General features: G+C 40.2%; 1 protein-coding gene across 4 annotated transcripts; it reads right to left on the reverse strand.

The window, feature by feature from the left end:
• Positions 1–1,944: 1,944 nt before the first annotated feature.
• On the reverse strand, positions 1,945–24,031 carry RSRC2 (arginine and serine rich coiled-coil 2). Of its 4 annotated transcripts, none has more exons than XM_023205463.3 (11): positions 23,870–24,028; positions 19,537–19,693; positions 18,478–18,521; positions 17,612–17,689; positions 15,952–16,164; positions 14,322–14,525; positions 12,191–12,313; positions 8,627–8,706; positions 5,834–6,063; positions 4,478–4,567; positions 1,945–2,926 (listed from the first exon to the last, which is right to left on the reverse strand). In XM_023205463.3, exons 4-11 carry the CDS (start codon positions 17,617–17,619, stop codon positions 2,747–2,749), a joined length of 1,128 nt encoding a protein of 375 aa, XP_023061231.1. In that variant the 5' UTR covers positions 17,620–17,689; positions 18,478–18,521; positions 19,537–19,693; positions 23,870–24,028; the 3' UTR covers positions 1,945–2,746. The 4 variants fall into 4 exon arrangements, with proteins under 4 accessions (XP_023061231.1, XP_023061220.1, XP_023061212.1 ...); XM_023205452.2 differs by having other exon boundaries at positions 5,834–6,066; XM_023205444.2 differs by lacking the exon at positions 17,612–17,689 and having other exon boundaries at positions 15,952–16,142; positions 23,870–24,031.
• Positions 24,032–24,145: the final 114 nt, after the last annotated feature.

Here is a 24,145-nt window from a genome sequence, read left to right on the forward strand (position 1 = left end):
TTTGAAATTTTATTGAGACAGAGTCTGACTCTGTCACCCAGGCTGGAGTGCAGTGGCACGATCTTGGCTCACTGCAACCTCCACCTCCCAGGTTTACTTTCACTGAAAAATCTGCATGAGACCAGGTGCAATGGCTCAGGCCTGTAATCGCAGCACTTTGGGAGGCCCAGGCGTGTGGATCATGAGGTCAGGAGTTCAAGACCAGCCTGGCTGACGTGGTGAAACCCTGTCTCTACCAAAAATACAAAAATTAGCCTGGCATGGTGGTGTGCCTGTAATCCCAATTACTCAGGAGGCTGAGGCGCGAAAATCGCTTGAACCCAGGAGACAAAGGTTGCAGTGAGCTGGGATCACACAACTGTACTCCAGCCTGGGCAACACAGACTCACAAAAAAAAAAAAAAATCTGCATGTAAGTGGACCCTGAAAGTTCAAACCCATGTTGTTCAAGGGACAACTGTCATTTCATCTTTTAATTATTTGCATTTGGCTACTCAAAAAAGAAACTGAAATAGGCCAGGTACTGTGGCTTCACACCTGAATCCCAGGTAGCACTTTGGGAAGCTGAGATGATGCAGATCATTTGAGGCCAAGAGTGGGAGACCAGCCTGGCCAACAGCCTGAGAACCCCATCTCTACAAAAATTATCCGGGTATGTTGTCATGGGCCTTTGGTGCCAGTTACTCAGGGGAATGAGGTGGGAAGATCACTTGGACCAATATACGTAGATGTACATATGTATTTTATTGGACAGTGCTGCTCTAGATGAGCCAAGGACAGGCTGTAACACTCATTATGTATGGTCAGCTCCTAAAATAACTGTAGACAAAACAGGAAGCTTTTGCGTCCACACTGCCTTACAAGGTCATGAACATTTTTAATAATACTGATTTAAAAAGGCAGACCTTAATTGAAAAATGTGATGATCACAAAATGAAGGATCCATAGTGTCGTTTCCTTAGAAGGCTTAGATTTGTCACTGAAACACAGTGAAAAGCCATTTTCCCATAGAATTACTGTCTTCTGGGAAAACGAAAGGTTTATTATTAAAAATCTTATAATCTGGCTGGGTGAAGTGGATGACACCTGTAACCCCATCACTTTGGGAGCCCTGAGGTGGGAGGATTGCTTGAGGCCAGGAATTCAAGACCAACCTGGGCAACGTAACAAGACTTTGTCTTTACAAAAAATTAAAAACAAGCTAGGTGTGTTGGTGAGCACCTGTGGTCCCAGCTACTCAAGAGGCTGAGGTGGGAGGACTGCTTGAGCCCGGGGGAGCCTGCTGGACTGCACTCCAGCCTAGGACAGAAAGCAAAAAGAAGAAAACACCCCATCACTTGATTTTCATGTATAAGAAAAATATACCTAATGAGCAAGTTGGCAGGACTCAATTTCAACTTTTAAAATAAGGCTTGTCAATCTTATTCCTATGTCTTCCCTGATTGTAATGTGCTCTCATACTGTGATGTTTTCCGAAGGAAAGCCAAACCTTATTACTTTGTTGTTATTACGAAGTAAATTAACTTGAAGTTTGCAGGGCTCCTCCACCCCTTAGTTCCAGATTTATGCTCAATCTAGTAACAAAACATTTTCTAGGCCGGGTGCAGTGGCTCATGCCTGTAATCCCAGCACTTTGGGAGGCTGAGGGTGGATCACCTGAGGTCAGGAGTTCAGGACCAGCCTGGCCAACATGGTAAAACCCCATCTCTACTAAAAATATAAAAATTGGTCAGGCATGGTGGTGGGCCTGTAATCCCAGTTACTCGGGAGGCGGAGGTGGAAGAATTGCTTGCACCTGGGAGGCAGAGGCTGCACCCAGCCTAGGCAACAGAGCGAGACCCTGTCTCAAAAACAAAAATGAAAAAAATTTTTCTAATATTTTAGTATTTTAGTCTATGCTGGAGAAGACTCCAAAGGGATAATGAGCAAAAAGCATACAAAGAACTTGTCATAAGGCACTTTATTAAAATAAAAGTGCTTACATCCCTTTAATGCATTAATCTATTTCCTGAATAACACATGTAATATTTGACAAATACTGAATACCAAGTCTGTCCCTTATAATAGGAAAACATACTATTTTAATAAGTTTTCTCCTCCCCCCTTTTACATTTTTGCTCACCATGGTATTGCATGTAGTATAGTTAACTGGCCTTAAAAAGGGCCGGGGTGGGGGTGATTTCTAGCTAGTGTTTTCTAACAGCAATTGCCAAATGCTACAGAAACCATAAAACAAATTCAAAGAAACATCCCACGTAACTTAAATTAACACCAGTTTTGAGAAAACCATTTTTATTATCATCACCACCCAGCTTATCTGTGCTGGATTATGTACCAAATGGCCAGATCTTCTAAAGAACATCTACATAACATTTCTTTCATGTTTCAAGAGATGAAAATAACTGTACAAGGTTAAGTACAAAAGTACACAAGACAGCGGACACGAAAAAATCCATGTATGAGATTTTATCCCCACCTGCAGCTTTTATATATTTGAAAAGTAGAATTCATGAACTAAAAAATATTGTCCTTCTATAGTCCTGTCAAGTTTAATGGAAGTGGGTTTAACCTGATTACAACACTAACACCAGTATCACTGATCTGATATTTACAAAAATTTGTATTTTTCAATAAATTAAAGTCAATGCAACACCCATGCAAGCTAGAATGCTAGCTGTTTGGTGAACAAGGACCTGACATCAGAACAAGAAGTCTTTAAGTCCCAAACTTTACAAGTGTCATCATTTTCAAACTGCATCCATTCCTCGCATTGAAGATGTGAAACCCAAACCCATTCCTCTTTGTGTGTGAGTCTGTGATCTTGCCATTTCATACTGAGCATCTAAATTTCGAAATACTTCTTCCTGTTGCTTCAGAGTCTTGTAACTTTCTTCATCAACTGAGCTACACCCAGCTTCATCTTCACTCTAAAGATCAGACATAAAACATTACAATAAATTCAGATGGAGATAAATATTCTCTCACTTGACACTATTTTTTATTTATTTTTATTTCATTTTTTTTTTGAGACAGAGTCTCTCTCTGTGGCCCGGGCTGGAATGCAGTGGCTGGATCTCAGCTCACTGCAAGCTCCGCCTCCCGGGTTCACGCCATTCTCCTGCCTCAGCCTCCCGAGTAGCTGGGACTACAGGCGCCCGCCACCTCACCCGGCTAGTTTTTTGTATTTTTTAGTAGAGACGGGGTTTCACCATGTTAGCCAGGATGGTCTCGATCTCCTGACCTCGTGATCCACCCGCCTCAGCCTCCCAAAGTGCTGGGATTACAGGCTTGAGCCACCGCGCCCGGCCTTATTTTTTATTTATTTATTTTTTTGCCCAGTCTGGAGTGCAGTGGTGCCATTCTTGGCTCACTACAACCTCCGCCTACCGGGATTAAGCAATTCTTATGCCTCAGCCTCCCAAATAGCTGGGATTACAGGCACACGGCACCACGCCCAGCTAATTTTTGTATTTTCAGTAGAGAAGGGGTTTCACCATGTTGGTCAGGCTGGTCTCGAATTCCTGACCTCATGATCCGCCCACCTTGGCTTCCCAGTGTGCTGGGATCACAGGCGTGAGCCACCACGCCTAGTCCCAATTTTTGTATTGTCAGTAGAGATGGGATTTCACAATATTGGTCAGACTAGTCTCGAACTCCTGACCTCAGGGATCTGCCCCGCCTCGGCCTCCCGAAGTGTTGGGATTACAGGTGTGAGCTAGACTGACACTATTATTAAATCATACTTTTGGCTGGGCGCAGTGTGGCTCACGCCTGTAATCCCAGGACTTTGGGAGGCTGAGATGGGTGGATCACCTAAGGTCAGGAATTCAAGACTAGCCTGGCCAACATGGTGAATCCCCGTCTCTACTAACAAAACCAAACCAAACCAAAACAAAAAAATATATACTTTTGGGATGTGTATTTGATCTCAATGACTTAATTTCCATTCATTATTAAACACCTCCATAGTACAAGGCAATGTTCTTTCTAGGTCTGGAATATAGCAGGGTGTAACAAAAGTTAACTTCGGTTTAGTAGGTTGGAAAAAACATAGTATGTAGAAGAAGTCAGGGTATAAATGCCACAGAGGAAAGCAAAATAGAAAACGGGGATGGAGGCTGGGCGCAATGGCTCAGAACCGTTATCCAGGGCTTTGAGAGGCCAAGGTGGAAGGACTGCTTGAGCCCCAAAGTTTGAGGCTGCAGCAAGGTATGATTGCACCACTGTACTCCAGTCCCAGTGACAGAGCAAGCAGAGCAAGACTGCGTCTCTCTCACTAAGTGCGTGTGTAGGGAGGACAGTGGGTAGGGGAGATGGGAATGTTTCAGAATGGGATTGCTTGTTGTTTTACAAAAGGTGGTGGGAAAGAACTCAAACACTGACACCTGAGCAAAGATCAGAACTAAGAAAATGAGGGAAGATTAGTGCAGGACGGCTAACAGCTAATGCAAAGATTCCCTGGCACATTTGAAACTCACCTTAATACCCATCAACTTCCTAAATTTGACATTTTGGTCCTTGTTTCCAAAATTCAATTTTTCCCATATTTCAGCAGATTGGGATTTGTCCTGTTAAGAAACATTAAACTTTAACACATGTAAAATTTAAATATATTTTTTAGGACATGAAATATCTCAACAATGTCTCAATGAAAAAAACAAATAGCATGGATGGCATTCAATCAATATAAGTTTAATTATTTTAAGACTTAAGAAACCATAAAGCAAAGAAATATAAGAGGTTGGTTATTACTCCTGTAATCCCAGCAGTTTGGGAGGCCGAGGCGGGCAAATCACCTGAGGTCAGGGGGTTGAGACCAGCCTGGCTAACATGGTGAAACTCCGTCTCTACTAAAAACACAAAAAGGTAGCCTGGCGTGGTGGTGGGCACCGGTAGACCCAGGGGGGTCTCAGGAGTCTGAGGCAGGAGAATTGCTTGAACCCGGGAGGCAGAGGTTGCAGTGAGTCGAGATCACACCACTGCACTCCAGCCTGGGCGACAAGAGCGAGACCCTGTCTCAAAAATAATAAAAATTAAAAAATGGATTCTTTTCCTATCATAGGCCTTTTTTAACATGCAATTTTTGCAACTGCATATGCCATCTGCAATTAATGTCATTTGTCATTGCAAATAATGTAAAAAAAAAAAAAAGTACCTCATAATCTATGAAAAATCCTAAACCAAGTAGTCTCTTTTCCTTAATACTATGGTAATATTAGTTTTCTTTGAAAGCTTGACTTCAATCAATTATGTTTTATTTTAGTATTAACAACTGGCAAATAAGACTATCCTAGCTTTTTATTTTTTGAGACAAGGTCTCAACTCTGTCCCCGAGGCTGAAGTGCAGTGGCATGTTTTTTTTTTTTTTTTTTTTTTGAGATGGAGTTTCACTGGAAACTCACTCACTACAACCTCCGCCTCCCAGGATCAAGTAATTCTCCTGTCTCAGCCTTCCAAGTAGCTGGGATTACAGGTGCACATCACCACGCCTGGCTAAGTGGCATGATCTTGGCTCACTGTACCCGGTGCATAATAGGCTCAAGCGATTCTCCTGCCTCAGCCTACCATCACACCCAGCTAATTTTTAAATTTTCTTTTCAGTAGAGACAGGGTTTTGCCATGTTGACCAGGCTGGTCTTGGACTCCTTGTCTCAAGTGATCCGCTCGCCTCAGTGTCCCAAAGTGCTGGGATTACAGGCATAAGCCACCCACGTCTGGCCTTCCCAGGTTCTTAGAAAGGTAAGCCCAAAGTAATCTTTTTCAATCCAAATTTGTTTTTCTAAGCAATTACTAATTAGGAATAAATGATAGAAGAGCAGAATAAGAGAACTTACCCCTTCTTTCTTGCCCTGCCAAAGCATTTTCCTTTTTTTCTCTTGTTCAGCAAATTTCATTGGATTCACAGCTGCTGGGTTATAGTAGCTAGGAACAGCTATTCCTGTCTCTGCCAAAGCTTTAGCTTGCAGGGCTGCCATCTGAGCTGCCATGGCTATCTGAGGTGTTACTTGTGTTCCTGATGCCAACAGGGCAGCAACATTGAGAACAGAACCTCCAGTAGCTGCAGCTGCTTGAAGAGGGTATAAAAATGGTTTTTAAAACATAAACAAACCTCCAGATTATATTAACAAACGATTTATAAAAAGCTATGAATGTGCAAAAAGGTAGGATTTTCACAAAATACAAGGAAATGACTGTGTATTAGCTCACAAGTAAGTTTTTAGCAAACACTTACTGTGTTTATCGATGGACATATTTCTGCATAAACCCTTGATATACATAAAAACCATTTATTGCCAGGCACAGTGGCTCACGCCTGTAATCCCAGCACATTGGGAGGCCAACGTGGGTGGATCACCTGAAGTTGAGAGTTCGAAACCAGCCTGACCAACATGGCGAAACCCCGTTTCTACCAAAAATATAAAATTAGCTGGGCGTGGTGGTACATGCCCGTAATCCCAGCTACTCGGGAGGCTGAGGCAGGAGAATCACTTGAACCCAAAAGGCGGAGGCTGTGGTGAGTCAAGATTGCACCATTGCACTCCAGCCTAGGCAACAAGAGTGAAACTCCGTTATCAAAACAAAACAAAAACCCATTTATTTACTTTGAGGACAGAGAATTCTGCAAATAGTAAGAAGGTACGATTTCAGTGGAAATGAACTAGTGTCTCTAAGGTATGATCACAAAAAAAACCTTGTATTTTTTTTAATTTATGAAATGTTCTCATGGACATTTTGTTTGATGCTCACATCATATACCTGAAAAACAGTATGTAGGTAAGTAAGGCTGGTCGCAGTGGCTCACGCCTGTAATCCCAGCACTTTAGGAGGCCAAGACAGGCGGATCACAAGGTCAAGTGTTTGAGACCAGCCTGGCCAACATAGTGAAACCCCATCTCTACTAAAAACTACAAAAAAATTAGCCGGGCGTGGTGGCAGGCGCCTATACTCCCAGGTACTCAGGAGGCTGAGACAGGAGAATCACTTGAACCTCAGAGGTGGAGGTTGTAGTGAGCCAAGATCATGCCACTGCACTCCAATACGGGCGACAGTATGAGCCTGCGTCTCCAAAAAAAAAAAAAAGAGAGAACAGTATGCAGGTATTATGCTAAGGCCAAGTTGTTCAATAAAGCCCTGGTATTTCCACTGTGATTGAGGCAGTCCTCTGTAAACAAAGACACCTCTGATTACCGATTTTTGTCAGTCCAGAATATAACCTTAAAAAGTTCTTAACTTACCAACATTATGGGAACCAGAATTATGAAAGATTGTAATGATGTATTAAAAACAAAATGGCTATTTGTACACCTTTGGAGTTTCAAATAAGTGCTACTGTTTACCAGGAATGTAAACAACAACAAAAAAGCATCTTCCAGATTAAATTTCATGCCAAATCAATAGTAAGCTCTTGGTCATAATTTTCTTTTCTTTTTGTGAGACAGGGTCTCACTCTGTCACCCAGGCTGGAGTGCAGTGGTGTGATCTTGGCTCACTGCAACCTCTACCTCCTGAGTTCAAGCCTCCTGAGTAGCTGGGACTATAGGCGCATGCAACCACGCCTGGCTAATTTTTATATTTTTAGTAGAGACGGGGTTTCGCCACGTTGGCCAGGCTGGTCTTGAACTCCTGACCACCTGCCTTGGCCTCCCTAAGTGCTGGGATTACAGGAGTGAGTCACCGAGCCAGGCCTGATACTTTTCAAAATCTGCCATGTTTGTTATGTCTAAAAACTTGATTTCTTGAAAGAGAAATACGTATTTCACATCAGTTCACTTTCTTTCACAAACTGCATTTCCAAAATGGTAAAAGATATCTGGGGCCGGGTGTGGTGGCTCATGCCTGTAATCCCAGCACTTCGGGAGGCCGAGATGGGCGATCACCACGGTCAAGAGATCAACGCCATCCTGGTCCAACAGGGTGAAAACCCGTCTCTACTAAAAATACAAAAATTAGCCAGACGTGGTGGTGTGCACCTGTAGTCCCAGCTACACGGGAGGCTGAGGCAGGAGAATCACTTGAATCCAAAAGGCAGAGGTTGCAGTAAGCTAAGACCATGCCACTGCGCTCCACCTTGGGCGATGGAGCGAGACTCTGTCTCAACAACAACAAAATCTGTTGTGATGACTACAGTGTTACATAAACAAAAATACTTATTACTAATTTATCAACAAAAATTATCCACATGGACCACATCAGAAACAAGCTACAAAACACTTAAGTAAGAAAACACTAAAATAAACTCTTACAGTGTACTGATGGGAAGAATCATAGGTGATTTTCCTCCTATTATTTTCTATATTTTTCAATTTTTTCTACAAAAAGCATGTCAAACTTAAGCTGGGTGCAGTGGCTCATGCCTGCAATCCTAGCACTTTGGGAGGCTGAGGCAGGAGGACTGCTTAAGCCCGAGATCAAGAATAGTCTGGGCAACCTAGTGAAAGGTCCTCTCTACAAAAAGTAACTAAGAAAACAACTAGCCATGCATGGTGATGTGGGCCTGTAGTCCCCGCTACTTGGTAGGCTGAGGGGGGAGGATTACAGAATAACAGAGCAAATCCCTGTCTGAAAAACAAAAAAACCTGAAAGAGTTCAAATTGAGATGACTAAAAAAGAATTAAAAAAAAAATTACCTGCAGCTATTTCTTGTTGTTTTTGTTTTTCAACCATTTCCTTTTCTCGCTGCTCTTGTAATTTCTTTGCCCTTTCCAACCTGCGAAAATAATTTCAATAAATTTAAAATAACACAATATAAAACCATTATGTATATATCTCTCTATATGTGCATGTACAGAGACAAGTCAATTTCCATAAAATTTTAAATTTTTAGCATCCCTCCGCCACTGATAACCCATATGTGAAGAAAAAGCAATCATTCTTAAGATAGTATAAGTCACATACAACAACAGTGGTTTTAAACATTTTTGAATTGACTAGTCAGAAATGGGCATAGTTTTTATATGCAGTTCCAATTAACAAGTGAAAAAAAATTACATCTTGCAAGTAACATTGAAAGCTGAGTAAATTTTAGAGCATGGTAAGTAGTAAATAAATTTGCAGAATTATCTAAATGTTTCTTGAGGAAGAACAAACCAGCCAATCAAGACATTCAGATAATTTTTTATATTAAAACAGCCCTTAGTGAAGTCTTCAATTTAATAAAAATCAAAAAGTCAAAACTAAAAGGTCAAGCAAACCTTGCCATTCTCTGTAATCTAATAAAATGGGAGGAAAACTTCTCTACATTAGGAAAACTTCAACTTCTAGCAGTTGAAGAAATTTATCATTTGCAAAGGAACTGGTAACATGAAACACAAATTCATCCCAAAACAAAAATGAAATTTTTTTTTTTTTTTTGAGACAAGAGTCTTCCTCTGTCACCCAGGCTGGAGTGCAAAGGCATGATCTTGGCTCACTGCAACCTCTGCCTCCCAGGTTCAAGCGATTCTCCTGCCTCAGCCTCCTGTGTAGCTGGGATTACAGGCACGCACCACCATGCCCAGCTAATTTTTGTATTTTTAGTAGAGACGGGGTTTCACCAATGTTGATCAGCCTGGTCTCAAACTCCTGACCTTGTGATCCGCCCGCCTTGGCCTCCCAAAGTACCGGGATTACAGGCGTGAGCCACTGTGCACGGCCCAAAATTGAATTCTTGTTCATTCTATTCACTCTATTAAATGAGTAGGGTGCATACTCATTAAATTCACTAACGAGAGTATGTACACTAAACAAGCTATATGTTAAGTTTACTCTTTCTATATAGCAAATAACAAGTAACATTATCTTCACAACGAATCCCTGAAAGAGAAACTCTTTACTACATAAGGATTCCCTCATTTATCAATCAAGCCAAATGCCACTAATACCCTCTGTAATGTAGTATAAAGGGGACAGGAAATTTAACAAGCTATAATTTTTATTCCCTTTTATGAAGCACATATGCATGGAAGGCATAGCATAGCATAGGCTTGATTTTGTCCTTGAGAATAAAAGTCTATAAATTAGGAGTAACAATAAAATGTAGGTCACAGGCTGGGCAACGTGGCTCATGCCTGTAATTCTACCACTCTGGGAGGCCAAGGTGGGAGGACTGCTTGAGGCCAGCAGTTTGAGACCAGCTTGGCCAACATGGCAAAACCCTTCTTTATTAAAAAGAAAACAAAAGTTAGCTGGGTGTGGTGATGCGCATCACTAATCCCAGCTTCTTGGGAGGCTGAGGCACCAGAATTGCCTGAACCCAGAAGGCAGAGGTTGCAGTGAGCCGAGATTGCACAGCTGCACTCCAGTCTGGGCAACAGAGCGAGACTCTATCTCAAAAAAAAATAAGTAAATAAAATAAAATAAAAAAATAAAAAAAGTAGGTCACAGATCTGAAATCTATTTCCTAAACAGTTTTAAATCCCGACATTTAAGACCAAAAAACCAATATAAAAGGTCCATACATGGTAGTTTCTTATTAACAAAAAAATTCTCCAGATTTCAAGGTAGTAAATAATCTGATATTCTGAAATTAAAGGACTACATTTAAAACTTTATCTGAAAGATCACCAAGTAGTCTACGTCAATGAAATGTTAGATGCTATTAACAGCTTCACTTTAAAAAAATCCAAAAACGCAAACAGGTTAGACTTACGGCATTCAAGTAAATAACTTAAGGGCTTAAAAAATATTTGTCAGAGTTAATGAAATTACAATCCAGTATAAATTAAATCCGATTTTATAATAAATTATTTCCTAACCTACTGATACTAGTTTTAGAAAGACGGTATGAGTGACTACAACTGGTTGCATTAAAATGTCCATTGAAGATTTGGAATTAATACCATTCACTAAGGTGAATGGAAAGAAGGGGTGAGCTCACACTTTTGCTGCTGTTCAGCTGCAGTTTCTGTCAGGCTGGGTTCCCAGGGCAGCACATCAGGTTACATTGTGTTACCAGCCTGGGCAACATAGGGAGACCCCGTCTTCTCTACAAAAAATACAAAAATTAGCCAGGCATGCCTGTGATCCCAGCTACTTGAGAGGCTGAGGTGGGAGGATTGCTCGGGCCTAGGAATTCAAGGATGCAGTAAGCCGTCATCATGTGCCACTGCACTCCAGCCTGGGCAGGACCCTGTCTCAAAATACAAAACACCTTAATTTTGCAAAGAGAGAAAAAAAACCAAAATCTACAAAGTCTATTTTTCAAAATATGGGAAATGCTGCAAACAAGTGCTTGGATTTCATTTTAGTTTTTCCCTCTCTATGAGGCAGTTCTTTGAATAGTTTTGCAGATTTCAATATATAGCCGCGCTGTGTGTGGTTGCACCATTACTCATCTTTGAAACAGCAGAAAATTTATTTGTGTGTGTGTGTGTGTGTGTGTTTTTTGAGACTGAGTCTTGCTCTACTGCCCAGGCTAGAGTGCAGTGGTGCGATCTCGGCTCACTGCAACCTCTGCCTCATGGGTTCAAGCAATTCTTGTGCCTCAGCCTCCAGAGTAGCTGGGATTACAGGTACCTGCCACCACGCCCAGCTAATTTTTATATTTTTAGTAGAGACGGGGTTTCACCATGTTGGCCAGACTGGTCTCCCAACTCCTAACCTCAAGTGATCCGCCCGCTTCGGCCTCCCAAAATGCTGGGATTACAGGCGTGACCCACTGCACTCAGCCGAAACAGCAGAAAATTAAAACAAAACAAAACAAAAACACAATGATCTCCCATAGTTATCAGGAATAAAACTTACAAGATCAAAGAAATTGGCTTATAATGTATTATCTGTTATTTGCCATCTTCAAAATAATAATATTGACAAAATTTTACTTACTGTTTCAGGTATTTTGTCTATTTGAGGGAGAAAAACAAAAAGTAAAGGAAAAGTCATCTTAGATGAGAAAATAATAGTTCTTGAACCAGATTTAAGACTCAAAAAAAAAAAGTTTCAAATGCAAACTAAAAATATTGGGAGTCTAACTTTGAGAAAAATGAAATCAGTCAAATCACGAAGAAAAACACAGAAATTGTAGACATCTCAATCTTTTAGTTGTGCAAATGTTTATGAGAATTAAACTATTTACATAGTTCTAGATCACAAATATGCCACCATATTATTAAAGTATGTAAATCATTCTCTTACTGAAAGCATTCATCTTATCTACACAATTGAGCATTTATGTAAAGGTGAACAGGAACAAATGAATTAAGAAATATACACACCTTCTAGCTAAAGCTTCTTGTGCATCCATTGCTGTGTTTCTGCCTCTGAAGGGAGGTGGACTTGGAGTCCGGCTTAAACTTCTGCTAAATCTTCTCGGCTTTTCAATTCTCTTCTTTCTATCTCTGTAGTAAATCATATTTCATATGTCAAATTATGGCCAAATCATAACTATTTTGTTAATAAGAAATCAATTATATTTACATAGTTCAACAAAAATCTGAATGATACAAAAACATTTACATTTTGAGATGCAAAAAATTTAAACAGCTCTGTTACAGCTGAACTCACTGGAAACAATTTTTCCAACTCCCTTATCCCTTTTTAAGAGACAGGGTCTCACCATGCTGCCCAGCCTGGCCTCTGGTGATCCTCCTGCCTTAGCCTCCAGAGTACACAGGTCTACAAGCATGCCCCATTGCATTTGGCTGTTTCCAATCTTTTGCAAAGTATATCCAGTGTTTCAAAAGCTAGCCTTATACATTAGTCATTTTGCGCTTGGAATCACAGGACACCACAGGAATCATTCCTACATATTTTCATCTATAGTGAATTTTTAAGTATTTTTCAAAAATAAAAAGTTATTAACCACTAAAAACTAGATGTCTGGGTGGGTGCGGTGGCTCATGCCTATAATCCTAGAACTTTGGGAGGCTGAGGTGGGCGGATCACCTGAGGTCAGGAGTTCAAGACCAGCCTGGCCAACATGGTGAAACCCCGTCTCCACAAAAACACAAAAATTAGCCATGCATGATGGCGGGCGCCTATAATCCCAGTCACCCGGGAGGCTGAGGCAGGAGAATCGCTTGAACCCAGGAGGCAGAGGTTGTAGCGAGCCAAGATTGTGCCACTGCACTCCAGCCTGGGCGACAGAGTGAGACTCCATCTCAAAACAAACAAAAAAAACTAGATGTCAGTGACCAAAAAAACACTTAAAAAAAAATTTCTTAATTGGTAAGGTTCAAATTAGTAAACTACTACACACTAGAACCACTGAGTAAAAATTCATACTGATTTAATAAAGATCAAACAAGTGATAAAGCATAAAAACCAAGTTACTATATAAGTACAGGTCCCTTTTTAAATGTGTATTTCAATCTTTCACACATTGACCTAAGTTGCAATAAATTAACAAAAGAGTTAGTATTCTACTGTCTTATGTAAACAAGCAGAGAATAATGCATTCGTTGAAGAACATATATAATTAGTTTTCCTCCTGTGCTCTTTATTGTACACTTCCTATCTCAGCAAAGCCTCCTCCCACCAATCAAGATAATCTAAATTGTGTTCATTTACAAACAGAATCTGAGGTAGTTTGCACAATACAGTGGGTTAAGCACATGGATGAAATTTGCATTTAGATATATCTGAAACCTGGTCCTGGCTCTAGCACTTTATGATATTGTTTTGGAATTCTGGGGCATATTTCTTAAACGTCTTTAAGCATGATAGACTTACCTTTCAACATGGTTCTTCTGAGAACTAGATGAGCTAACACAGGCAAAGAGTTCTAGCATACAGCATACGGGAAGTATGCAAAATAGATTTCAGTTGTTTGTGAAAATAAAGTAAATACAGCGAATCCAGTGTTGAACCAACTGAATTTCTTTTGTTAAGACAGGATTCACTCCTGTCACCCAGGCTGGAGTGCAATAGCATGATCTTGGCTCATTGCAATCTCTGCCTTCTGGGCTCAAGCGATTATCCCACCTCAGCCTCCCAAGTAGCTGGGATCATAGGTGTGTGTCATCACGCCAGGCTAATTTTCACATCTTTTGTAGAGATGGGGTTTCACCATATTGCCCAGGCTGGTCTTCAACTCCTGGGCTCAAAAAATCTGCTCGCCTCGTTGGGATTGCAGGTGTAAACCACTACATCTAGCCAACAACTGGATTTTAATAGGCCTAGTCATACTTGCATTTCGCAAGAGATTTATCAATCACACGAGAATATTTGTGAATGCTATTCAAGTGGCTAGGTCTGTTCTTCATATGTTAGGTAATGACTAAAATAATTTTACTATAATCTATAAATAAAATTGTGACCCACAATTTTAATATTCTCTTACTGAGAGAAGATAAATGGACTCTCTGAGGTTCCTATTAAATTTTATGCAGGATGATGGTCACCTACCGACTCCTACTCCTTGTCCTACTCCTGCTTCTAGTCCTATGCCTGTGTCTTGATCTTGAGCGTGAACGAGACCTGATCCGCCGTTTCCTTTCTCTGCTTCTGGATCTTGATTTCTTCCTCTCTCTGCTTCTGGATCGAGATTTCTTCCGCTCCCTACTCCTGGAACGAGACTTCTTCCGCTCCCTGCTTCTACTACGATGGCGTCTGAAATTAAAGTGCACAAATTTGTAATTACTTAAGCGTTGTGCTGTTTCACTTATATCCATTATGAATTAGTCATCTGTAGTAACGCAAATAAGACAAGCAAGTAACTGCACTATATTATTTACAGAAAAAAGTGAGATTTTCAAAGGAAATAAACTAAAAATGAACTTGTCATTTTGTTTGATAATTTGTCCTAGAACATAGTAAAGCTATTAACATGTCAAAAGTGTTCAATGCATTTTACCCAAATTTAAGCTTCCATTTAATACTCTTCCCACAGTAGTTACAAAGCTTAATACTTCAGTTTATCTACTGAAAATTTTAGTCTGATACCACACACACCCCATAGGATTCTCCAAAAAATACTCCACCAAAAACCATTCACAAATTTGAGCTGTGGTCCAGTTTCTCAAAAATCTTTTTATCTATACTCCAACATCAAAAAAATCTAATTGCAGTCTAGCAGCAAACACCTTCTACATCACATCGATGATGCAAAAGGACTGTTTATTGGCTTAAACCACACAGTTTAACAATATGATTTTTTCAGTGCCAGAGAGATTAAGTGGTTAAAAATCTCAGCTGGACAGAGTGACTCACTCTCGAAATCCCAGCACTTCAGGAGGCCAAGGCCGGCCGGCACATTGCTTGAGCCCAAGAATTCGACAACAGCCTGCACAACACGGCCAAAACCCGGCTCTACAAAAAATACCAAGAGATTAGCTGGGTGTGGTGGCGCATGTCTGTGGTCTCAGCTGCTCAGGAGGCTGAGGTCGGATCACTTGAGCCCTGGAGGCCAAGAGGCTGCAGTGTGCTGAGAGCACACCACTGCACTCTAGTTAGGACAACACAGAGACCATCTCAAAAAAGAAAATCTAGGCCGGGTGCGGTGGCTCACACCTGTAACCCCAGCACTTTGGGAGGCTGAGGTGGGTAGATCACCTGAGATCAGGAGTTCGAGACCAGCCTGGCCAGCAGGGTGAAACCTCATCTCTACTAAAAATACAAAAACTAGCCAGGCATGGGTAGCACATGCCTGTAATCCCAGCTACTTGGGAGGCTGAGACAGGAGAATTGCTTGAACCCAGGAGGCAGAGGTTGCAGTGAGCTGAGATCACGCCGCTGCACTGCAGCCTGGGCAATACAGCGAGACTCTGTCTAAAAAAAAAAAAAAAAGAAATCTAGGCACTTAGTTGAGATTTAGTCATCCCTTATCCCCCATTTTTGGAAACCATTTTTGCACGATGAGAAAGCAAAGCACAAAGCCCAAAGGAAAACGACGACGACAACACCACAAACCCAAACAAACGAACAAGAAAAACTCCCTAATTACGATTTTTTTTTTGGGTGTTGCTGGGTTCATGAGAAACTTTACGTAACTCATATCTTGTTAGAAGGTACTAAATTATAATACAAAATGACTTACCTTTCACGAGACCTAGATCTTGAGTGACTTCTGCCTCTTGATGACTTTCTTTCTTTGCGTTTGTGCCTGTCCTCACCATTTTCAGATGAATTTAGTCGTTCTCTTCCTTTATCAGAAGAATGTTCTTTGTCATTATGTTCCTCAGACTTGTGTTTCTTAGAGGATTTATCTTTGGATTCATGTCTTCTTGCCTGTTTTAAGAAGAAGTTGGTTCTTTCAGGAAAATAGTGCAACAAAGAGAGTTAGTATGGGTATCAGTAGACAAAAATGTTGTGATGCAACATTAGTAACCTTAGGAGTGTGTGGCAAATAAAAAAAAAGATCTAGTTTCACATCACCCAAATGTTGCAGATGTAATTACTATTTTTTTGTTTTTTACTATAAACACCCAAAATGTAGTTCCTCCCCAAAATATTTTCAATACTACAACAGAAATAATGATTTTTGAAGTTGAAATATTGAAAAGCCATTATGCCAGACAAAAGAGGAATCCCTTATGTTTATCTAAAAGAATACAGACCATGTATATACATCAACTTCTAAATCCAGAATACATAATATTAATGGAGATAATGACATAAAAAGTGCACCAGAAACGCATTTCAATTAGTATAATTATTACTAAGTACTAATATTTTCTATAATTTCAAATTATTTTACACAGAGATGCAGTGTCCCTTTTATAGTTATACTGCCTGCTACATCCTCTACAAGACAGCTCTTGATTTTCCTCCCAATGTCTAAACTGTGAAGGAATCACTTTTCATCTTGCAGTATCCCAATAGGCTTGGAGGAGTATTACATTTCATGTACCTAGGGTAGAAATGGCAACTGTATGTTTTAATTTTAAAGAAACCAAACTAGGTATAACAATCCACGTGCCATCACACAATACATACTGCCCCCATACTTTAAAAAGACCAAGGCCTTCACATGTGCATTCAGAGACTCAGCTAAAATTAACTGCATAATCAAGTCTCATCCTACCAAATACCAAAGTAGAAGTGCTACATACTATAGTTCCCTACAGGAAGATCTGTCAAATTCATCTTGTAGCTAAAGCTTAAAATCCTAGACATCTCTGAATCACTAAATTTTAAATCTGGAAGGAAACTCACATCCTCTAACTTAATCCCTTTATTTTATGTATAACTAACATCTAAAGTTACAAAGCTACATGGGTGAGCCGAACCTATATCCCGTATTTTTCTGATGCCCAGGCTACCACTTTTCCACCGTAATAAGACACTACTGTTTCCCAAAAGGCCATAGCATGTTTCTTTCCACTCATGATTAATGTTTCTTAGAAATAAAACTTGGCCAATCATTTTGGAACATGCATGATGATACAGCTGAAAATGATCATAGTATGTAATTTATTATTTGCAGAAAAATAAGAGACCTGGAGACACAACTAAATTTTAGTTTCATTGCCAGTTCTCTATATGAGCTTAGAAAAGAAATTTTTCTTGGTTTTGCTATAAAGAGGCAGACTGGAAAAGTCTTAAGTGGTTAAACTTCTAAAGGTTTTAAAGTTTATTTCAAACCAGTTTTTCAAACATAACATTACTATTAATTTATAAAAAAAAAAACCATTAAAACCCTTAACTGATTTAAGATATATTTAAGGGAAATAGGAGTTTGAATGACTAATAGTTACCTTATCATGAAGTAGGCTTATTATTTTGCTATCTGAGTCTGCAGCGTCTTCAGTTCAGTCTCTTCGCGCATTAGCACGCTGAGTATGATTTATTATAGAAATGTTATCATGTGAGCTAAACAAAATAGTCATTTTCACAAAAACTCTCCTAAATTAAAAATTTAACAGAGCTTCCATTAGGGGAAGAGGTGAAGTCCCTGCCCACACTTGTTTTAGAAGTCCCTTGCCCAGCCCCCACAACTCTTCTTCCTTTCTGGCTAATACTTCTACTCTTACTTATTGGCTCATTCCTGTCTTCTCAGGTGGGTGAACAAGTAACTCCTCTGCAATAGAGCTGTTGCCTTTCATTTTCCTCAAGTTTTGGTGTCACCGCCACCTTTTCAGCTGTCCCTCACTCAAACCTTTATTTCAAAATTCAATACTATTAGGGAAACTGAACTAGTTTGCAAAAGAAAAAACTCCTGTTATCATTCATAAAGAAAAAGCAGTCCACAGATATCTAGGGTATTACTATGTAAAGATGATTGCTGTTTAAAAATCCTGAGCAACTCTCAGGCACCAGGAGACCTCAAATTAATGGAAGCTCTGTGTGACAGGCCTAAAAAAACCAATCATATTCTTCACATGAAATTTTTATTGTGAGTATTTTCACAATATAATAAAATTAAGGTTTTGAAGGTACTTTTCACATAAACATCTTCTTCAAAAATGATGAATAAAAGTCATGCTTATTTTATAACCCAATAAACCTTTTAAATTTCAAGTTTGGTACTTACCTTGACAAATGTCTTATACTCATACAAATCTTTCTACCAGACACTTTATAAGTATTTTAAAGTACCTATTCACTACAAAGTGTTAATTACCTCTTTGCTTCTGCTCCGGCTCCTGTGTTTTCTTCCTTCATTATCTGTGAATACACACCAAAATATTCACCATAAACAAAGCTGGAGAAACATCTCATCTCAAAAAACTCAACGCTGGAGAAAAATGACTCCCATTAGTCTTCTTCCAATAACTAACTTTTTTATGGCACAGGTGGGATTATTCTACATTAATACAACACATATGTGAAACAAATCAAGAAACCTGAGCAAACCAGGATATAAAGCAGCTTAGATACATCTTTTAAACAGTCATAGACTTTTAGTATTTTACATACATTCCGACCAGCCCATCTAGTTTCCTAGTCTATAGCAAATTCATAAGGGGGTTTAGTAGAGAGAGGTAAGCCATTAAGAAAAATAAAAACAAGGTCGGGCGCGGTGGCTCACACCTGTAATCCCAGCACTTTGGGAAGTCGAGGCGGGCGGATCATGAGGTCAGGAGATCGAGACCATCCTGGCTAACACGGTGAAACCCCATCTCCAATAAAAAATACAAAAAACTAGCCGGGCGAGGTGGCGGGCGCCTGTAGTCCCAGCTACTTGGGAGGCTGAGGCAGGAGAATGGTGTGAACCCGGGAGGCGGAGCTTGCAGTGAGCTGAGATCCCACCACTGCACTCCAGCCTAGGCGACTGAGCGAGACTCCGTCTCAAAAAAAAAAAAAGAAAAATAAAAACGAAAGAAAATAAACAGGCTGAATTATATTTGATACGTTCCAACATGGCGAAACTCTGTCTCTACTAAAAATACAAAAATTAGCTGGGCTTGGTGGTGCATGCCTGTAATCCCAACTACTCAGGAGGCTGAGGCCGGAAAATTGCTTGAATACAGGAAATGGAGGTTGCATTGGGCTGAGATTGTGTCAATTTTTGTATTTTTGCTCCCGGCCTCAGGTAATCTGCCTGCCTTAGCCTCCCAAAGTGCTGGGATTACAGGCTTGAGTCACCACGCCCGGCCAACAAACTAAACGTATGTCTTCTTATACAACAGGTCTACATATCTTATACAAATGCTGATATACCACCTCTAAGAATTCATACCTGACTTTCTTTTTCTTTCTCTTGACCTTGATCGTGATCTTGAATAATGATGTTTTGAAGCTCTAGGAGAAACAGATACATCTGACTGCTCTTTTTTCTTATCTCTATCTGGTGATGTCTTTTCTGGGGCTAGTCCATCTCGTTCTGTATCACTAGCCTAAAAGTTTAAAAACAAACGATTAAAGTTCTTAATTACATTTTAAATGTTTTCAATTTCTTAAAAGAGGGACAAAGGAAGGGAAGATAGTCCCCCCTCATCAATAAATCAGAATGCCTGCTTTCCAAATAGCTAAATATGCTTTGTACACTAGTAAGCGTGAATGACTTGAAATGACGAACCTGATACTAAAGCGAGACCTACATATTTAGACTGATGTATCTTTAGTTTTCTAACGATTATTTTTATAACTTTTAAAACATGGGGTGGAGTAGGAGAGGAATAAGGGCTCCAAGTATTTCCAATAAGCATTTAAGCAGAGAAAATACAGTCCTTTTTAGATGTGCGAATGCATTTAACTGACTTTACCAATACTTTTAAATTAGCATACACGTCAAACATCAAAAATGAGTTGTTAAAGCTTAAAGATACTCAAGACCATAAAATCTTAAAACAGAATGCCTTAAAAATATTATAGAATAATAAACAGAAAATTAACTTACCAAAGTGAGAACCTCATCTTAATGTCATAACCCTCTAATGAAAACAGCCCCTTGGCACAGTGCTGCTGCAAAATATGGTCTGCCTCTCCTCACATGTGCTCTGGGCTATGAAAACATTAAGTTGTTTCTGCTTTAAAGCATTTTGTAAGTAATTATTAACAATATAAATTTTACAAGTTTCAACTAATGCGAAAGGTAGACAATGGTAGGCTATCTGACCAGAGAAGATAATATGAAAATAAAATAATTGATACACCTGGGGAATTGATTACTTAGGAAAGGTTGGCAAGCTATGGTCCTCATCCTGTTTCTGTATGGCCTTGAGCTAGGAATGGTTTTTACATTTTTTAAAAAAAGTAGTTTAGGCATATTTAATAAATAACGTCAGTAAATAGCACTGCAAAGAGTGAACTGTTAAAACTAAAGGCACTTAAAAGGCCAGTGCTGTGGCTCATGCCTGTAATCCTAGCACTCTGGGACGTTGAGGTGGGCGGATAACCTGAGGTCATGAGTTTGAGACCAGTCTAGCCAACATGGTAAAACCCCGCTTCTACTAAAAACACAAAAATTAGCTGAGTTTGGTGGGGTGTGCCTGTAATACCAGCTACTCAAGAGGTTGAGACAGGAGAACGGCTTGAACCCAGGAAGCAGAGGTTGCAGTGAGCTAAGATTGTGCTACTGCCCCTCCAGCCTGGGAAAGAATGTGACAGAGACTGCACATGGTCCACAAAGCCAAAAATATTTACCATCCAGCCCTTTACAGAAACAGTTTATGGACTTTCCACAACATCAGAAGGAATCTGGATTGAATAAATAGGGAATCGACAGTCTTCAGCAGAAGGAATCACATTAGAGAACTTCCTCCTTTAGGAAGATTAGTCCAGAAAATGAATACCAAATATCAAGTACAATGAATGGGTATATTGTATTTTAACAAATGAAGTTTGTTCAAGAGGTCATTTAACAAATGAAGTTTGTTCAAGAGGTCAAGTTACTTCAGCAAGTATTTACTGAGGGTCAAAAATGTACCCAAACCAATGCTAGACTTAGGGAATAAAATAATAAATTAAAAAAAGAAAGGTTTTGCAGTTCAATTATGAGGTGAAAGACATAAATTACATGTTTTTCCTCTAACAATGGTATAAAAAGAACAGTAAGAAATAAAAGAAAGTAACTACCAGGGAGGCTCTCATGCCAGCATATTGTATACATACTTCTTTCTCCAGTCTGGGTGACTTCTGGAACCACAAAAGTTTTATGCCGAAAGGTTTTCATCCCTTATAATTAATAGAGTTCAACTTTGTCGTTTCACAAATGAGATCCAGCAACATTAGCCGACTTGCTTAAAATACTGCATCTCCATGATGCTCTATTATTAAGGACGATTCTGATTTTTCACAATGAATAGTGGACACTTCGATTTTTTTTCATCATTATCCTTAAGGACTATTTCAGACTCATCCACTACTTGCTAAGTGTTTTTACAGCTTACACTTGGCAAACAGAAGTGATCTCAAAAATTTTAAGCACCGCTATCACTTCTCTCAGTGCATGACACTTTCTGTCAGAGACAGAATTCCTTAACTACTGGCAAATCCCATTTACTTTTGCAGAGAACAAGACTAGAATCGAAAGCAACCTTTGCATGGAAAAGTTAGGCAGTTTTCAGGCAATGGTTTATCTAACTTTAACTTTATGCGTAACATCACAAAGCTAGGCAACAGAGAAACCTTCCTGTGACACAGGCTAACCTAAACTTACATCAACCATTTTCATCTGTAAAATATACTACGGAGCAACAACAAAAACCATCTTAACACTAAACAGACAGGAATGACGTGGTCATTGAGGCCATGGAAAGCTTTTACTTCCCTGAGGATATTTTATAGTAGCATAATGCAGGTATCCAGGAAAAAAACCACCACCTGAATATTAAAATTGCTCTGAAATTATCTAAGCTTTAATTTAGTACGAATCTATGTGTACACATAAACGTTAACTGCAAAACAGCCTTCTATTTCCAGCACTGGCTCTACGAGGCAGCCACTTTGGTTTCTTATCATTTACATTTTGTTGCAAACTCTAATAAGGGCTCGAAACATAGTAGACAAATCTTTTTCCACTGCGAAGAAGGTAAGCACTAGATTGAATACTAGGCCACTTCTCCAGGGGATTGTCTTTTTATTGAACAAGGCACAGCATAAGTACATGTTTGAATTCACTTTTTAAAATATTGGAACCTGGGCGGGCGCGGTGGCTCACGCCTGTAATCCCAGCACTTTGGGAGGCCGAGGCGGGTGGATCATCTGAGGTCAGGAGTTCGAGACCAGCCTGCCCCACATGGTGAAACCCCGTCTCTACTAAAAATACAAAAAAATCAGCCGGGTGTGGTGGTGGGCGCCTGTAACCCCAGCTACTTGGGAGGCTGAGGCAGGAGAATCGCGTGAACCCGGGAGGCGGATGTTGCAGTGAGCCAACATCGCGCCATTGCACTCCAGCCTGGACAAGAGCAAAACTCCGTCTCAAAAAAACACACAAAAAACCCTGCAACCCAAGAAAAATAGTATTACTCTTTAAGTATACTAAGGCCCAAAACACTAAACAAAGGAAAACAGTAAGTAAAAACGAGTCTAAACTCAATCAACTAGATATTGGCGGGGTAGGGAGTGGAAGAAAATCATCTGCCTAACACCAGGCATTCCAATTGTTGGGAAGAGCAAACTTTAAAATTATCACTACGTTTAAGAGTCATAATTATTACGGAAAATGATATAATTTTTTAGTTAGTAAAAAGGAATGCAAAATCTTTACATTTTCCTCTTAACGGAATAAAAATAAAGCAAGCACAAAATAATGTGGATCCGTCAGAATTGGGCATCTTATACACACGCAGGCTTATTGTTCAGAATAGGTAATTTATGAACGGTAGCTCCTCTTGGGTCAACGAAGGGTTTAAATCTAAAGGAGCAAGGTCAGTGACAAGACTTAACTGTAATTCTTCTCGGACTTCAAATTGATGACATCACGGGCCACTTCGGAAACCGCGCATCAGTCAGAATTGGTAGTTCCACAACCTTTTGAGCTGAATTTTCACTCCCTTTCAGCAATACCTTCTTACCTTCCTAGCTCGTTAATACACAACAAGGCTCATACTGACAAACACTAATTGAAATTATACAACTAAAAGCATCTCATTGAGCGTACAAAAAAAAAAAAAAATCGCTACAAGTCGCTCTCTTCTGCCACACTATCCCTTAACAGACACCGCCTTTTTGATCCAGTACTTTTCAGAGACCACTCCTGATCGTCTCTTTCCCAGCCCCTTTCTCCACTGCAAATTCTCAGTCCCTAAATAAACTTAGTATAAATCACTAGCCAGTGTGAATAAGCGAAAATGGAGAAAGTTCAGCGGGGCAAAAGGAACGTAGGATTGGAGAAGAGAGGAGGAAAGTTCTGGAAAAAAAAGGCACTCCCTGCGGCTCCCCACCCCCATCAACACCGCCTTACTTCCCCCTCCCTACAGCAGGCAGCCATGATGGCGGGCGCAGAAAAAGGCCGCGGCGCCATTTTGTCCACACACATACACACGAACAAGGCTCTGAGAGCCGTTCACCCACTCTTTGGAACGTAGTAGAAAAATATCCCTGGCTTTAAACTCAGATTCGGTACCTACCGCCATAGTTCAGACTCCCGGCCGCTAGAGCGGCGCCTCCACTTGACCCTTTCAACAGTACCTGCCGCTCCGAAGCTTCGCCTCAGACTAAATCGCTCGCGCGAGAGACCCGGATGGCACAAAGGCGACGAGGCCCGGCGCGTCGCACAGCTTGCTGGGAGTAAAAAGGGCGGTAACAAGAGTTTCTATAACAACGCAATTCGAGGCGGTGATTGGGTGTTCTTTCAAAGGGGCGTGTAAGGACCATGAAGAGGGCGGGGCAAATAATACAGTCTA

This window comes from Piliocolobus tephrosceles, chromosome 10 (assembly GCF_002776525.5).
Source record: "Piliocolobus tephrosceles isolate RC106 chromosome 10, ASM277652v3, whole genome shotgun sequence".
Lineage (NCBI taxonomy): Eukaryota > Metazoa > Chordata > Mammalia > Primates > Cercopithecidae > Piliocolobus > Piliocolobus tephrosceles.

Bases quoted from the DNA above. Each gene is read 5' to 3' on its own strand.
- RSRC2 (XM_023205436.2), bottom strand. The intron at 18,522-19,536 runs GTATGAATTCTT...GTGTATTCACAG, and splicing joins AGAAAGAAAAAGAAAGTCAG to ATAATGAAGGAAGAAAACAC. The intron at 8,707-12,190 runs GTGTGTATATTT...TTATTTTCGCAG, and splicing joins CAAGAAGCTTTAGCTAGAAG to GTTGGAAAGGGCAAAGAAAT.